Source organism: Saccopteryx leptura, chromosome 13 (assembly GCF_036850995.1).
Source record: "Saccopteryx leptura isolate mSacLep1 chromosome 13, mSacLep1_pri_phased_curated, whole genome shotgun sequence".
Classification (NCBI taxonomy): domain Eukaryota; kingdom Metazoa; phylum Chordata; class Mammalia; order Chiroptera; family Emballonuridae; genus Saccopteryx; species Saccopteryx leptura.
Window position 1 is genome coordinate 1,572,127 of NC_089515.1, and position 16,133 is coordinate 1,588,259.

General features: G+C 62.4%; 1 protein-coding gene across 3 annotated transcripts in view; it reads left to right on the forward strand.

Annotated features, from left to right (window-relative positions):
* The window catches only part of CFAP46 (cilia and flagella associated protein 46), a 55,843-nt gene that overhangs the window by 22,788 nt on the left and 16,922 nt on the right, over positions 1-16,133 (forward strand). For 2 of the 3 annotated variants that reach the window (XM_066355354.1, XM_066355356.1), the window contains exons 23-38: positions 821-952; positions 1,193-1,355; positions 1,811-1,895; positions 2,080-2,218; positions 2,614-2,797; positions 4,080-4,239; positions 5,507-5,712; positions 6,334-6,477; positions 7,128-7,277; positions 9,646-9,794; positions 10,257-10,355; positions 10,938-11,055; positions 11,661-11,807; positions 13,814-14,014; positions 14,103-14,209; positions 15,366-15,542. In XM_066355354.1, coding sequence (XP_066211451.1) covers positions 821-952; positions 1,193-1,355; positions 1,811-1,895; positions 2,080-2,218; positions 2,614-2,797; positions 4,080-4,239; positions 5,507-5,712; positions 6,334-6,477; positions 7,128-7,277; positions 9,646-9,794; positions 10,257-10,355; positions 10,938-11,055; positions 11,661-11,807; positions 13,814-14,014; positions 14,103-14,209; positions 15,366-15,542 — 2,361 coding nt within the window. The remainder of the gene's footprint in view (positions 1-820; positions 953-1,192; positions 1,356-1,810; positions 1,896-2,079; positions 2,219-2,613; positions 2,798-4,079; positions 4,240-5,506; positions 5,713-6,333; positions 6,478-7,127; positions 7,278-9,645; positions 9,795-10,256; positions 10,356-10,937; positions 11,056-11,660; positions 11,808-13,813; positions 14,015-14,102; positions 14,210-15,365; positions 15,543-16,133) is intronic. The other variant, XM_066355355.1, reaches the window with a different exon arrangement.

The window sequence follows — 16,133 nt, forward strand, 5'->3', positions numbered from 1 at the left end:
CCCCATGCGGCGTGTCCGACACGGAGAGGTGCTTCTCGGATAACGATAAAGCAGACACCCTAAACGCGTGTGCACGCGGTAGCCGCGCTGCGGAACTCGAAGCAGGAAGGAGGTGTGCACGCAGCTACAGCCATAGGGCTGGGTGCCCCCTGGACTCTGAAGAGCGAAGCTGGTGGAGTCGGGGGCGGGGGAGGGGTCTGCAGGCGACACGAGCGAGGCTGGCCTCGGTGTGTTCCGCGCTGTCCCCAGTGTCTGTGCAAAGATCAGCATCTGGGAAGCTGCTGCCCAGGCAGGGCCACACTCTTGCTCCTGGAGAGGGCCGGCCGGTCTGGGGTTTGCCACCAGAGCAGGGATCAGGTGATGCAGGCCAAGGGGCAGCAGTGTCCCTGGGGCTCCTGTCCACTCCCGCAGGCAGCTCTCTGGGCCCACGCAGGGAGCGTGCCCGGGACCAGCGTGCTTCTCTCAAGGTGAGGTTTGCGTCCTGAGCTGAGTTGCGGGCAACGGCCTATCCAGCTCTGGGCAGGGGACAGTGCCTCAGAGTATGCCCAGTGCAGCTGGCTGGACTAGTGAACGTCGGGGCAGCAGGGTTGCTGCGTGGGAGCTGCTCAGGACTGCCCTGCCCATGCGGGTCCCGGAGAGGCCATCCTGTCCCTGGGCACTGTGCCGACCCTACAGTTGGTCACTGGACACAAGCGGGGGCTGTCGTGTGGCTCTGCGCCAACAGCACTCGCCCGTTAGTTCTGTTTGAGGCCTTTGGGAGGCCGCTCTGGGCGTCCTGGGCCCAGGCTGCCCCCCACTGGCTGGCTGTCCCTGTCTGCAGGGTCCAGGCCCAGCTGATGGCAGAGATGCTGAGTGTGGCCGCCTGCACGCAGGGCCGGAGCATCATGGGGAACCTGACAGGACGGAAGCAGCTGCGGCTGACGGCCGCCAAGGCCTTCTTCGAGAGCGTGAGGTGCGCTCGGGCCGTGCGGGGGGAGAGTGTGTCGCGTGTCTGCGGTGCCTGTCACGTGTGGGGACCGTGGCTGCTCAGTGCCCGAGAGGAGGAGCCTGATGCAGGGGAGGGGGCAGCAGGGGGGCCTGGGGCGCGTCCTGCGGAGCTGGGCGGAGAGGCTCGGGGCGAGACCCTTGGCGGACCCGGAGCGTCAGTGCGTGCGGCTGTCTGTGGCTCACTAGGTCAGGACCTCCCTTCCAGGTTCGGGGGCATGGCGCACAGCAGCGCCCTGGTGATGCTGGCCGCGCGGCACTACTGGAACGCCCAGCTCCCCCTGCTGTCCTCCGTGGCCCACAGAAAGAAGTCCAAGGGCACCATCCAGAGGATCGTGGCCATCATCAACCAGATGGAGGCCGAGAAGCAGGTGCCCAGGGCCGGCTTCCGGGCCGCCTGGCCGCCTCTCAGGCTCTGTCTTCAGAAAGAGAGCGCGGGGTTCCCAAGGAAAGACAGACATAGGGGTGGACACCGTGTCTGCAAGAGTGGGGCAGCTGCCGGCAAGCTCAGACCTGCTTCCCCTACTGCCCTTGAGCCCTCCTCTCCAAGAAAACCCTGACCCCTCCCTGGAAAGCTCCAGTGGGAGAGGGGCAGGGAAGGGTGGACAGGGCCCTGGAATTAGCCAAGGAAAACCACAGAAGCTGCCCACGTGGGCGGCCTGGCAGGGCTGACCTCACGCTACTCATCCTTTCCCCGGGTGAAAAGGATGCAGTACTTTAGAAATTCGCTGTGATTTCTGTGAAGCAGTGCCAAGCCAAATGAAACACGGAATGCAGACGAGTAAACCGTGACTCCTGAGTGCGCCCACTCTTGTTCCTGCCGCAGGTCCAAGGTGGGGTGCAGCTGCTGCACCAGTGGCCGACGGCGGACTTCCAGGGCGGTGGGGCCCCTGAAGGCCCTTTCCTGCCAGGTTCGTGGCCACTCACGGTGTGCCGCTGTAGCCACCCAGGCCACGGGCCAGGACGGGCCTGCCGTGCTCCACTCCACGTGGCACTTCCGGCCCTGCGGGGACCCTGTGCCGTGGTCTCCAGGGGACGGTGGCTGGGGCGCGCTGTCCCAGCCCTGTCCCTGCAGCCCCAGCCCTGTTCCCGCAGAGGCCGAGGACGACCTGTCACTGCGTGCCGCGCTCTACGGGGCGCTGTTCCACTGCCACGCCGACCAGGACGACTGGGAGGGTGGCCTCAAGGTGCTGGACGAGGCCGTGCAGCTGCTGCCCCGGACAGCCCACCGCCTGTGAGTGCGCCTGGGTCCCTCCCAACCCCGGGCCCCCCACCCCAGCCCAGGGACCCCCTCCTGACCCCGGGACCCCCTGACAGAAACCCCACCTGCCACCCCTAGTGCCTTCTCGTGCTCACCCATCAGGGCCTTCCCCACCCCCGCCCCATTTCTGAAGGCTCCTCCTCACAGAGACGCCCCACAAGAGGGTGGGGTGCACAACACAGTGCACACGTATAAATAAGAAGAAATAAATGCTAAAAATAGTCCACAACACAAAAACCCAGGTCACTCAGGTTTCACTGTGTTTGTAAGTAGTAACATGGACAGATACTTGAGTTTTGGGGGAATTATGCACCCTTAAATCTTTGTCATTTGACTCAAAAATTCATTTCCCTCCCACTTTTCTTTAGCCTGATTTTCAAGCACATGGTCATCGTGAAGGCCAGACTTGGCCAGAGTTTCACGATGGAAATGCAGAAGTTCAAAGACGAGAGCGAGGACTACTTGGCGCACATGTGGCACCGCCTGGCCCTGAACTCGAAGAGCACCCATGGACAGCTGACCTGCTACCACAACGCCATCCAAGCCCTGCAGGTGTGCCCCCCAGTCACCCTTTCTCTGCAGGCGTGGCAAGGACAGCAGGTGGTCCCCTGTCCCCAGGCACCTGTTCCAGCGTGGAGGGACAAGGTGCGCTGCATGGGGACAAGGGTGGAGCTGAGGCCCCGCTGGGCTGTGGAGGGGCGGGCTCTGTGGCCTCTGGTTCAGGATCTGAGAGAATGAACGTCCTCTGGATGCCCTTGGGGGAGGAGCTTTTGTGGCACTTGCCTCAGGGTAAGACGGCCCTGACTGGGGGGCTTGAAGGTGTCCCAAGGCCAGCACCGCACACACGCCCGGGCGGGGGCGGGGGGTGGGGGTCTCTGCTGTGCAGAACACTTCTCACTCGTGGAGCAGAGCCCACGGGCCGGGCTGGGTGCTCCTGGGGCCAGGGCTGGGTCGGGTCAGGATGCTCAGGGTCCAAGCACGGGCTCTGCCATTGGCTCTGAAGTCAATGTCACATGGTCGGTGCAGAGGCCTGGGTCCCCCACGAGGGGCTGGGGGCGCTCCTGTGCTTGCTCCTGGAACCTAAGGCCAAGTCCTCCCGGGTGGCAGCCCGGCGGATTCTCTGGGACCAGGCAGTGTGGACCCCCCTCCTCTGGAGATGTGGACCCCCCTCCTCTGGAGAGAGCAGCAGGGCCCACTCTGGGGAGAGGTGCTCTGTCTCTGCCGACCCCAAGTCCCTTTCTGCTGTTGTTTTCTTAGGGGTGCAGGGTATGTTTTATTAAATTCACAGGGTTATACAGCCAGCACCACAACCCATTTTAGGACATTCCACCACCCCTAAAACACCAGGGCCTTTACTCCCACGCCCGCCCCACGCCGAGTCCTCCTCAGGGACCCAGCAGTCTGCTTCCTGAGCCCGTGCAGTTGTGTGTTCTGGACGCTTCTCACAGGCGGGGTCTGACGGGACAGGTCCCGTGACAGACTGCGGTCACTCAGCGCGAGGGCCCACGGTCCGTGCTGCAGCGGGTCCTTCTTCACTCCCTTTCATGGCCGAGCAGCCCCCACCGTGTGGGCAGAGGCGGTCTGCTGATGGGCCCTTGTTTCATTCACGTTTCAGCCGCTGCGGACAGTGCTGCTGTGGACGCCTGTCACAGTCCACATGGCACAGGGACACGTCTGAGAGACGCGTCGGGCCGCTGTGTTGTGGGAATGTCACAGCAGCACTGTCACGTGGACGGCATGCGCTCCGAGTCGCCGACGGCGTGTCCAGCTGGGTCTCGGGTGCCGAGCTAGCTGTGCGCAGGGGCCTCACTGTCTCTTCTGCCCCCCCCAAAAGAAGCCGGAGAGCGAGTGGCAGAAGGTCGATTACATCATGGAATTCAGCGAGTGGCTGTATCACCAGCAGTTCCCTGTGGACGACGTGGTCTTCCACCTGAACTGGGCCATCGACATCCTGCTGGGGATGAAGCCTGCCAAGGACACACCTGAGCCGGCAGGTGAGGCCAAGCGGCCAGAGTGCCCATAGCTCCTGGGCACAGAGGCCTGTCAGCCGTCCGCTCTGGTTCACAGAGTGGGCATTTCGATGAGAAGGGGGCACATCCTCACGGCCCTGGTGCCCCATGGGCTGCTCAGCAGTGACAGGGTGTGGGGCGCGGAGTGCCTGGTGGGTTTGCTGAGCCAGGCTGGTGAGCGGGTAGCCCCCTGTCGCCGCAGCCTTGGGGAAGCTTAAAAACTGTGGGGTTCCATGCAGCTGGTCTGGCCGAGGCCCTGGATGGGGTGCTCCCTGAGGGGTGGCGGGCAGCGGGCCAAGGACCGTCCTGGAGTTGCCACATGTTAGAGGAAGCCAGTCACCTTCCTGTGGGACAGTGGCCTCTGAGGGCGGTGGGGCTCTGAGAGGTGACCCCAAGCTCAGGCCTGCCCTGGGGGAGCGTGGAGGGCCAGGCGTCCATCAGGTGGGAGAGGAGACAGGGCTGGGAGGCCCCTCGTTTCCAGAGCTCAGCGGGCACTGGGGGGGGTGGTCAGGGTCTCCCCTCCCTGGCGGCTGGCCCTGAGCTCCTGAGGTCAGCAGGCCGAGGGTAGGGGAGAGGGTACCCAGGGCCCCCACGAGCAATCTGCCGGAAGGAAGTGACGTGGGAGCCAGTGACCTAAACATGCAGGCGCTGCCCACGCCAGGCGGCCCGGGAGGACGTGCGGCCCCGGCTCCTGTCCAGCCCTGGTCCTGCCCCTGCAGGAGGCTCTCATGGCAGAAGGGGAAACGGCCTCACAGGCCCGAGCTGTGGCCTGGGCCGGCTCCCGTGCAGCCTTGTCCCGGCCTGCAGATCCAGGCCCAGGAAGGGGCAACACCTGTCCACAGGCACCAGAGACACCTGCACTTGCCCGCTAGCCACCCAGCACCCCACCCCCGGTCTGGTCCGGGCGAGCTCAGGCCAACTAGGGTGACAAGGAGGGGCGGTTGCATCGCTCCCAGCCCTCAACGTGACCCCAGAGCCACAGATGCAAGCAGCCACACCCCTCCCTGGCTGAGGGTGGGCGTCTCCTCTCAGCCCAGCAGTTGCTGCGGCACCCCAGCAGTCAGGCCATGTGGTCTACCCCCCGGGGCAGAAGCTGTGGACCCTGCATGGGTAGCGCCCCATCTGCAGGAGGAATCAGCCCCTGGACAGGGGTGTGGTGGGCACTGAACGGATGGGCCTGGGAGGAGGACGGAGAGGGAGTGGCTGAGCCATGGGTGGAGTCACACCCACTGTGGGGACTTCCTGTCCACAGGGGAGCGCTTGCTCGCGCAGGCAGCCCCTGACAGCCCCGGCCCCGAGGAGGCGAGAACCAGCTCCCTGGACAAGCTGTGCAACGTGAGGCAGTTGGAAGCCGTGGCCCGCGCCTACGTCCTGCTGGCCCTGGTGGTGTCCCCCAGCGCGGCCGGCCACCAGGACTTCTGCCTCCTGGCCTACGCCTGCATCAGGCGCATCTGGCAGGTGGGCCACGCTTGCTCGTGCGTGGAGTGGACAGTCGCCAAAGCCTGTGTCTTCCCGGCCATCGGCAGTTCTGCCCCCCCACCTCGTCCCCTCCCTGGCTCTCACTGTCCCCTGCCCACCACCTCCTTTCTCCCCCTTCCTGGCAGCTCTTGGTGGCCTCTTGTCCTTGGGCCCCCAGTGGGCAGCAGGACCACATCTGTCAGCACCAGCCTGGGGTCTGAGTGCATGTCTGCCCCCCCATTGCCCCTTGGCCGCAGGAAGAACGGAAAGGACTCCCTTCCCCCAATGTTCTGTACGACCCTCTAGGAGGGCCACTGGCTGAGACTCCGGTGCCTTGTTGATTAGGGACAGGACAGTTACTGTACAGCTGCCCTCGAGGACCCCTCACCCCGATCCCTGCTGGGCCAGGGTGAAGGTGGAGCCCTGTGTGCAGAGGAGGCCCAGTGACATCATCACCACCTCTGCTTGACCAGCCACCAGCGTGGCCACAGCAGAGGAGTAGACATGGCCGCCACTCTGAGCCTCAGGACCACCGGACGCCCCCGGGGTCTGAGAGTCTGGGAGGAAGGTGGGGACTAGTGTCTGTTCTTAATGTTGCAAATTTTTATTTCCTTTTCCCAGGTTTCTTTGTTAACAGCAGGAAGGTCAGTTTCAGAAAGTAGAATTCCCGCAGCAGGGAGCTCGTTGTTGTTGTTGCCTAAAAAGGAGAAGGAGAAGGAGAAGATCAAGGAGAAGGACCGAGAGAAGAGCAAAGATCCGAAGCAGGTAACGCTTCCCCCGGGGCACCGGCAGACCACGAGGGTGAGGGGTGTGGACGCCACACGGCCCCCAGGCTGTGGGCCTGATGAGCTGGTCTGTGCCCAGAGTGGGAGCAGTGATCTGTCTCAGAGGTGCCAGGAGGGTCACAGGCGGTGGGAATGTCGGGCTTCTCCCTGGGGGTCATCCCACAAGAGAGCGGGTCGCTGCTCAAGCCCTGCCTCACCCAGCACAGTGGTCCCCATGTGAGGGCGGGAGGGGCAGCTCCCTGCCACAGCGATCCCGTCCCCCGGGGCCCGTCCTGAACCTGACCTTCCACCCGAGTGTCTGCGTGTCCTCATGGCCATGCAGCTGCCACCCGTCTGCCAGCTGTCCCGTCCGCGCCCCGCAGAGCTGGACGGTCGCCTGTGCTCAGGCGCCCAGCATTTACTGGGCGTGGACTTGCGTGTGGTGCGGGGACCGTGGCCTGGGGTCCCCCTGTGGTCTCGGTGGTGCAAGGGGCAGAAAGCGTACGTCAAGTTTTGGGTGAGAATGCGGACGAGTCTTGGGTTGGCATGCTCGGGGCCTGGATCCTGGGGCGGGCGCCGCTGTGCCGCCTCCTGTGCGCTGACCCATCTGCACAGAGGGCCGCCTGCAGACCCCGCCCTCCTGCCGCACAGGGCCAGACCCCGGCGCCCAGCAGAGAGCTGGTCGAGGTCCCAGCGAGCATGGAGGCGTGGGCTTTCTATTTCTGCCCAGAGGAGGTGACAGTCTTGTTCACACAGGACAGGAGCGACTTCACTGTCAACGTGTCCAGTATCCAGAGGCCGGTGAGTTCACGGAAGGCTCTGGGCTGGTGCGGGCTGGTGCAGGCCGTCACGGCTGCCTGGCTTGTGCGTGGCTCAGCCAGCATGTGCACGGCCATTTCCTCTGCAAAGAACTTTTAATTTCCTAATTTCTCATAGTTCCTGGGTTCTGTTCGTTCTCGCCTACCCTGCTGGCATGAAGGACGGACACGTGCCAGCACGGGTCCTTCCCTCGCTGTGTCCTAGTGGGCGCTGGTGCCCACTGCTGAGCACAGACGTCCCTGGAGCGTCTCATGGGCGTGTGCTCTTGGTTAAGGAAGCCCCTGACTTCTGTTCACTGGCAGTTCTAATCAGAGTGCTGTAGTCTTTATTAAATAATTTAAGTCATAATTTTTTCTTTTCCGTTAAATTACATTGTTTTTTTTCCCCCCGAATGGTTATCAGACGGAAGTCAACTTTGGTTGAGGTGGATTATTCCTTTTATGTGTCATCGGATTCCGTTGGCGAATGTGCTGTTTTGGGTGTTGTGACCGAGATTTCTGTGTTTGTGAGCAAGACTGATGTGTACTCTTCCTTTCATGCTGGGTACTTGTCAGGATTTGGTAAAAAGTTGCTGATTCTAAACTGTTTTCTCCTTTCGACTCTTCTGACACCAGATGTGTAGAGTTCTGTACCAACCCCCAGGTCCCAGTTCTCAGCAGACAGTGGGTGGGCGTCCTACAGTTTTAACTCAGTCCTGTCACTAATGACCGGATGCAGTGCAGGCCCCACAGGTTAAAGGCTCAGCCCCCTCAAGACTGACCCCGTCAGACGCCTGTCATGAGTATCAGGTCCCCAGGCCACCGGCACTTCTGTCTGCGTTCACTACCAATCAGGAATGCCCGCGACCCCTCCTCAGATTCCTTAACTTGCTAGCGAGCCTCCCAGATCTCAGGGAAACGCTTCACTTGCTGGATCACTGGTGTAGTATAACGGATGTCACAAAGCGATTTTCAACCCGTGTGCCACAGAATTTTAGCCATTTGTTTATGTGTGTGTGAGGCGAGTGGTGGACAGCCAGGTGCGGAGGGCGGTGGGGCGAGGTCTGGAAGGGTCCCCAGCACGGAGCTTCTGTCCCCGTGGAGTAGTTGTTCACGAAGTGGAAGCTCTTTGACCCCCTTTGTTGAGGGTTTTTATGGGGGTTCATCCTGTAGGCACAGCCCCCGACATCGGTGTGGGGCTGGCAGCTCCATCCATCTCATCCCCTGTTCAGTCCCTCTGGCCACCAGTCTGGTCCTGAGGCTCCCTGGGGGCTTCCAGCGGTCACCTCGTGGGCCTGAACTCAAGTGTGGGGGGAGGGGCTTCCAAATGACAAGATTCCAAGGGTGTTAGGAGCTCCGTGCCGGAAACGCGGTTGAAAACCAAACGTGTGGTCCTTGTTGTGTCACAGTGTCACATGACTTTTTAGTCCACTGGAAATGGTCTCTCCTTTTTTTCCTATTCCTGAATAGAATTTGCATAAGGTTAGTTATTTCTTCCATAAGTGTTTAGATGAATTTCCTGGTGGGCCTCTGGGCCTGGATCCTCTGTTTGTGGGACTTAAAGTGACAGATCTAGTCAGGTCAGTAGTTACAGATGTCCTCGGTATTTCTGCTCTTGGGACGATGTCGGGGCTGTGCTGCCCTCGGAGATCCCACTTAACATGAAGTTTAAAGTGTTGGCATGACGTCCTTCTTCAGCTCCGGGCGCCTCAGGGCCGGCGGCCCGGCAGGCTGCCCTCTCCACGGCCCAAGCCCTCAGGGGCAGCCCTGCGGACACCCAGCGTAGACATTTGGCTCCCGGGGCCCTCGACCCTCAGATGTGGTCAGAAGCACATTCGGCCTCTCAGCCACTGCTCGGCCAGCAGACAGCCCGGCCGTGACAGCCGCCCGCGTCCAGGCAGCGGCGCCGTCTCCTCGGTGCCCTCGGCGCTCTGAGTGCCGCAGCTGAGCGTTCTCGCTGCGCTCGACGGGCCTTGAACATCGTCTGTCAGCTCTCCTCATTGCCCTCGGATCATGATTTTTATCAAATTTTGTGCAACATTGTAAGAGGTGTTAGTTGTGTGGGTGCAGAAAAACATTCTGGTTTTCAATGGATGGGTAGTTTTTACTGGAAAAATGAGACAAACATTACCGTGAGTCAGTTTGTTCCTCAGTGGATTGTTCATTGTGAGAATCCTCTCTGCCTGAGTGCCGCGGACTTCAGGTCACTGCACAGGACCAGGTGAGGGGCGGGAGAGGCCGCACCCGCTCCACACGCTCCGGCAGCACCTGCTGCGGCCAGGCAGCGGGCACTGGGCTCCAGGAGAGACCGCCTGCGTTGCTGGTCCGGCCTTCCTTCCCTTGACCTCTCACGCTCGCTGTGCGTTTTGCAGACCTACACGCTCTATTTTCTGGACCAGCTGGTCACGGCCCTGCAGAAGATGTTCCTTCATGAGCTCACGATCCTGGTCCTACAGTTGGGTGTCCTAATTTCGACCTGTGTGGTGGACAGCAAGAGCCTCAGTGATCTCTACCACCTTCGGTCAGTACTCCTGTCTTCTTTTCCGGAGGCTTCCAATCTTTTCAAAACACACAGCAACATGGCACAGTGACGGTGCGGGGCCATGTGACAATGAAGTGGCCCCACCAGGAGGGACACTGATGTCGAGTCAGCACGTTGCACACCAGGTCCGCTCCCACAGACTCTGTAAAGGTTGTTTTTCACAAGAATGAAAGCAGAGCGTGACGTGACAGGTGGTCAGGCGCTGCCCACTGTGCCTTGTCTTGACCTCAGAAGGTGCCCCTGAGACTGTGAACCTGTGTTGAGTCAAATATATAGTTTTTCTACCTGAAGGTGGATAGAGCCACCTGTTCAATTTCCCTGGTAATTTTGCTTCGCTTGAAAAGTTACTGAAAATATCATCGAATCACACATTTCTTCCTTGGCTCCCGGTCGCCCCCGGGCCTGAGGCACAGTCACAGCCTGTACCCTGTCACCCCCCAGGCTTGCCCTGCTCTGCTCCAACCTGAAGCTGAGAGAAGCAGCTGCCTCCCACGAGGACGCGGTGGGGCCGGCCTACCTCGGGGACGCAGAGCAGGCCAGGTGCGGTCAGCGGCACGCGCGGGGCTTCCGCCTGCTGCCCAGTCTGAGCCGACTCAGAGCAGAGGTCGGGGCCCGCTGGGAAGAAGGAGCATTGTGGCCGGTGGGGCCGGGCCGTGTCCCCTCCCTGCCCCAGGCCCCGGCTCTCAGCACAGCCTCACAGTGGGTGTTGGGTGGGCCCAAGGGCGCGGTGCTTGGGGAGTCAGGGTCTGGGCGGCCATGCTGGGTGCCGGACCTCTTGTGTGCGGGCAACTCCCGGGCTGCGGCTATGCTGGGGGAGACAGAAGAACGAGGGCTTTGGGGGTTCAGGTGGGGCGGTGAACGGGGGAGGCGGGCGTGCTGACCTGCAGGGAGCCTTGGCCTTTCCCCAGGTCAGGGGCAGGGCCCTGTCTGGGCCCGAGTCCAGGTCAGGAGTCGGGAGGGGATGGCGGAGCATGGGTGTGGGACCCTACCTGCTGTTAAGTCACGGAAACGTGTGAGGGGACAGCGGCCTCCTACGGTGGTTTTGACTCGTGGTTTGTGGATGGCCGAGAGACCAGACACGTCTGATGTTTCTTGAGCCTGTGGCCGTGTTGCTCCCATTAGCTACAGGAAGGAGATTGCTGTGAAAAAGGAGAAAAACCAGGAGCCAGTGTTGGAGGAGAGCCAGCCCACGCTGAGTGAGTCCGTGGCCACCACGCAGCCGCCTGTGGCGAGGGACCAGGTACCTCACTCCCCAGGAAGCCTCTGCTTTCCCTCGGCCGGGGCGACCCAGGGCTTTCTCTCTCCCTGCGCTGGAAGCTCTGTGTGGTGTCCTGGGCCCTCCAGGACCAGTCACACGTGGCTCCTCTGTGGGCCCTGGCTGAGCAGCGATTCAGGATTCAGAGAAGCAGCTGGGGGATTGAGGGGCCCGAGAGCCGCTGCAGTCTGAACCTGCTCCCCCGCGGCGGCCCCACTGTGGGCTTGCCCGTTAGGGAAGCAGCACCCTGGCCACTGTGCTCTGAAGTCCGAGAGCCCTTGTCCCCACCAGAGAGCACACTCGGGCTCTGCTGTGACCCTGCAGTCCAGCCGTGGGGACTTGGTGGGAAGATCAGCAAGGCCCTGGGGTGCGTGACTGGCGCCAGGGCTGGTGAGGGTCCCTCGCGGTCTTGCTGAGGCACGAGAGCTCAGTGACCTGGTCCAGGAGGGGGACACGCAGCACGGAGCATGGGAGGGGGGAGGAGTGGTCCAGGAAACAGCTCTGGGTGAGAGGAGCCCAGGAGGACCGTGGGCGGTGGGCAGCGGGCACAGGCAGGACGTCAGGGGCAGCGCCAGCTTGGTGTGTCGCAGATTCTGAAGATGAACGGAGAGACCGGGAGAGGCCTGGACGGCACAGCCTTCCCGTGGCTGTGGCTGCTCAAGGCAGAAGTTCTGCTGGAGATGGACCGGCACCAGCCTGCGCGGCTGCTCCTGGCCGAGGCCCGCCAAGCCTTCCAGGTGGGCCACACCCGCACGCCGCATGCCGCACAGCGCGGGAGACGGCCCGTCTGCCGTGAGGCTGGGCTCTTCTGGGTCTGGAGCGCGCGCTTGACCCTCGTAGACATGGACTCTCCGCAGAAGGGTCCCGTGTCCTCTGTCGTCTGGAACTCGTTGACCAAGTTTGCTGAAGTTCCTGTTCCCATGGCTGCCCTGGAGGGTCCCATTCTGTTTCCTCACAGGCCTCTAGGGTGTGTGTGGAATGCAGGTGACCCCAGGGCTCCTTTCTGCAGAGGCAGAGGGCGTGCCAGGCCCCGCCGTGACTGATCTCACTCCTCAGGGTCAGCCTCGGTGTCTGCGGCCTCTCTGGGGTCACACTTCCCAGCTGGGCCATTGCTTTCCTCCTGAGCTCTGTCTCCAGCGAGGATGGACACCCTGGGGGGGGGCAGGACAATGGAGCCTGTGTGCATCCTCCTTCAGCCTCCGCCACCCCCCCCATGCTGCACACAGGTGGTCTGTCTCCGTCCACGTTCTGCATGTGTTCCCTGGGAGGGTCAATTATTTTGAAAAATCCAAACATAGAAAATTCCCGAAGAAAAGTGTAAAAACTCAGTGGCACCAACAAACCCTTCTTTCAGGCGGTAGGGACAGGCGTGCGTGGGTCTCGGGCGGTGGGCACAGGCGTGCGCGGGTCTCGGGCGGTGGGCACAGGCGTGCGCGGGTCTCGGGGGGTGGGCACAGGCGTGCGCGGGTCTCGGGCGGTGGGCACAGGCGTGCGCGGGTCTCGGGCGGTGGGCACAGGCGTGCGCGGGTCTCGGGGGGTGGGCACAGGCGTGCGCGGGTCTCGGGCGGTGGGCACAGGCGTGCGCGGGTCTCGGGCGGTGGGCACAGGCGTGCGCGGGTCTCGGGCGGTGGGCACAGGCGTGCGTGGGTCTCGGGGGGTGGGCACAGGCGTGCGCGGGTCTCGGGCGGTGGGCACAGGCGTGCGCGGGTCTCGGGCGGTGGGCATAGGCGTGCGTGGGTCTCGGGCGGTGGGCACAGGTGTGCACAGGCGTCTCCTGGTTGCAGTCTCAGCATCTTCCCCTCAGCCGCCCCTCCAACCAGCCACACCACGTTGGAGAGTTTGGGGCTCTGCCCTCCCCTTGGCTCCTCTCCGAGGCTCAGCACTGAGACCCAGGTGACCAGTGCATTGGGGTCGTCTTCCCTGGGTGTATGTAGGGACGGGTCCCTGTCTCCGTGTACTCCTGGGAAAGCGGCTGCACCTGCCCCCACACTGTGTCCCCACAGCAGCCCAGCTGTCCCTGTCCCTCCAGCTGCACCCAGGTTCCAGTGCTGTCTCCGCTTTCCGTGCAGGAGCCCAGCCTCCACGCCTACCTCTTCTCTGTGTCCAGCCCGCTTCCCCCCTCTGGCCGCTGTTCCACTGCAGCTGCACCTGAGCCTGTGTGCTCTGGTCCCTCGGGGGTCCTGCTCTTGGTACGGGAGGTGTGAGCCCACCAGACCTCCCTGCTGCAGCCTCTTTGGCTGCATGCTGGCTGGTCTCTGGGCCTGGCCACCCAGGGTGTTTCCTGCCTCAGGACCCTGCGTCCTCCTGCCGGGGCTGAGTCCAAAGGCCAGCAAAGCCCCCACCCTGCCCTCCCACCCCAGACCTCTCCAACTGGTGCAGTGAACAGAAGGTGGAAGCTCCAGCCTGGGGCCTCGGCCTTGGGGCAGCCCTTGGGCAGTGTCCCCGGAGGGCGGGAGAGCGCAGGAGCCGCTGCTGAAGGGAGGGGCTTCCCAGGGCTCTGACCACCTTCCAGAATCCCGCAGGTGGATTTTAGCACACACACAGGCCTTGGCCCACCCTGTGGAGCTGCTTCAGGTAGGAGAGGAGCCCGGTGGATAGATGGACGGATGGACGGACAGACGGATGGACGCAGGCATGGTCAGGGCTGTGGCTCTCCTGCTTGTCCTTCTCGCCGTCTCTGTCTGTCTCTCTCGCTCATTCTCCCCCACCCTCTCCTGTCTCCAGATATGTCTGTCTTTTCCAGGAGCTGGGTGATCCATGTGCAGAATCCAAGTGCCTGTACCTCCTGGCCCAGCTGGCCCACAAGGAAAACAACTGTGGCCAAGCCAAGAAGATGATTGAGCGTGCCCAGCACCTAGGTGGCGGCGAGGAGTTCTGGTACCAGTCCACTCTGACTCTGGCAGACACAATCCTGTCTATGGAAAAGGAAGGGCAAGAAGTGATGGTGAGGAGAGGCCCCGCGCTCTGGGGGGGCTCTGCGGGGGCCCTGGGAGACTCTGGGGGGGCCCACTGATGCCAGCCCCGCGGCCCAGGTCTGCCAGCTGCTGCAGAAGCTCATAGAGACCTTCAAGGTGCTCCAGAGAGAAAGACCGAACCGGGCCTCTGTGTTGGAGTTCATGATCACAGACCTAGAAGCCAGGTGACTTTTCTAAGAAAGGCTGCTCACTGCCGTGAAAGCCATGGGTTTTTTTCCTTCCATCTATTAATTCCTCCCATATTCCAAACCTGTGATGTTCAGAGAATCACATAACGGGGGCAATGTAGCCACAGCCTTTTCCAGTGTCCCTGTGCCCCTCAGACCTCCTCTAGAGTGTGTGTCCTGTCTGCTTGGGACGGGGCAGTCAGAACGGCCTCCCCTCGGGACTCTGAGCTCAGTGGGTCTTCTTTCCAGAATGCAGAGGCCTTGTCACATCCCAGATTCTCAGGGGCTGCTTGTCACCTCCCACCAAGCGCAGCATGGGCTTCCTGTGGGCCCCACCTGGTTAAGGGACAGGCATCGCCCTGCTGGGCTTGGTGCTGGCCATTGGGGGGTGGGGTGGCTCCCCCGCCCGTCCTCTGCAGGGCTGAGCTGGGTCAGGGGCTCAGTCGTCTTCCACTCCTCTGCCCTGACCGGTGTCCTGACCGGCCACGTGTCTGTCCACGGGAGACAGACCAGGGCTTCTCCACCCATCTGGGCCGGCGGCCGGTGTTGGGGGAGAGAACTGGAGAGCATCGCCATGTCTCCCCAACTGAGCACTTCCGACTCGGTGAGTCTGTGAGCTGCCCGTCCGGTGGCCCCTCCGGGTTTGGGCTGAGTCAGCGTGGATGCTCACGGCTTCGCCGTATCTGCTCTGTGAAGTCAGGACCACGGAATCCCATTGCTCTGACCTCGGACCATTTCAAAGAAGCGGCTTCTGTGTCCTTGGCTGAAGTGACAGGGTTCTGCCTCATTTGGGGTTTCTCTGCTTTCTGCTGCTCCTCTGCTGAGTTCCCCTCTCTGTGCTCGCTTCCCTGTCCCGAGTCTGCCCGTGACTTGTCCCACGGGCCTCCCGCCTCCTGTCCTAACAAACGTAGCTCCAAACCCTGGGCAGCCCTGCAGGCCCCTCGCAGGAACCAGGGCCACTTCCGCGGGGCCTGACCCTGCCTGCCCGTCATTCGTGAAGGTGGTTTTGAGTTTCCAAGTGGACGCCTGGGATGGGGCTGTCGCTTTCTGACCGTCCTATGCTGTGTTTGAAGAGTGTGGCCATGCGATTTCTGTTTTTTGAGAACCGCGGGATGGTGGATGTCATGTCCTGTGGGCCGTGGGCCTTCTGCAGGTGCCTGAGCCTCCGGGTCCAAGTCACTCAGGACGTGGTCGACAGTGGACCCTCTGAGTTCCCGTCTCTGCTGAACATGCTGGACGAGTGCTTGCTGGAAACCGAGAGAAGGTTCATCAGCTGCGGCCGCAGAGAGCGCTGCATGGACATGAAGCTGGAGCGGGCGAAGGTCCACAGGTGAGTGGTCTTGCCGTGGTCCTGCCAGGGCAGGGCCTGTCCCTGGAGGCCCCTGCTGAGTCCTCCCTGCCCCTCTGCACCGCCTCTCCCCTTTCCTCCCCATCGGCCCCGTTGGCCTCGTCCTGGCCCCAGCCCTGTGGCCACCTGCGTCTCCCTGGGGATGCTGCACGGGGTCTGCAGCCACTGGGGGTGTCCCTCACGAAAGGCTCGTCACAGTGTCCTAGTTCTTGTGCTGCTACCTCGGGGTCCCACCTGCGGACAGACGTGCCTCACGGTCCTGCACCCCCCCAGTGTTCACATGCGGGTCGCACATGCACATCATCCAGCCACATCTCACGTGCAGACACATGTCACATAAGCTTGTGCACATCACCTCACGCGGCCCCAGTGATGCTCCCCCTGCCCAGGGGTGCCTGTGTGCTTGGTGACACGCAGCCTCAGGGAGCACAACGCGGGTCACACGGGAGGTGAGAGACAGTGACCTGGGCACACCCGGGATGTCTCTGAGGCGTGTCACGGTGACAGACGTGGTGTGTGGTCATGGAGAAGGTTCAGAGGGCAGATCCCAGGAGGCGTGGGGCGGGAGCAGCT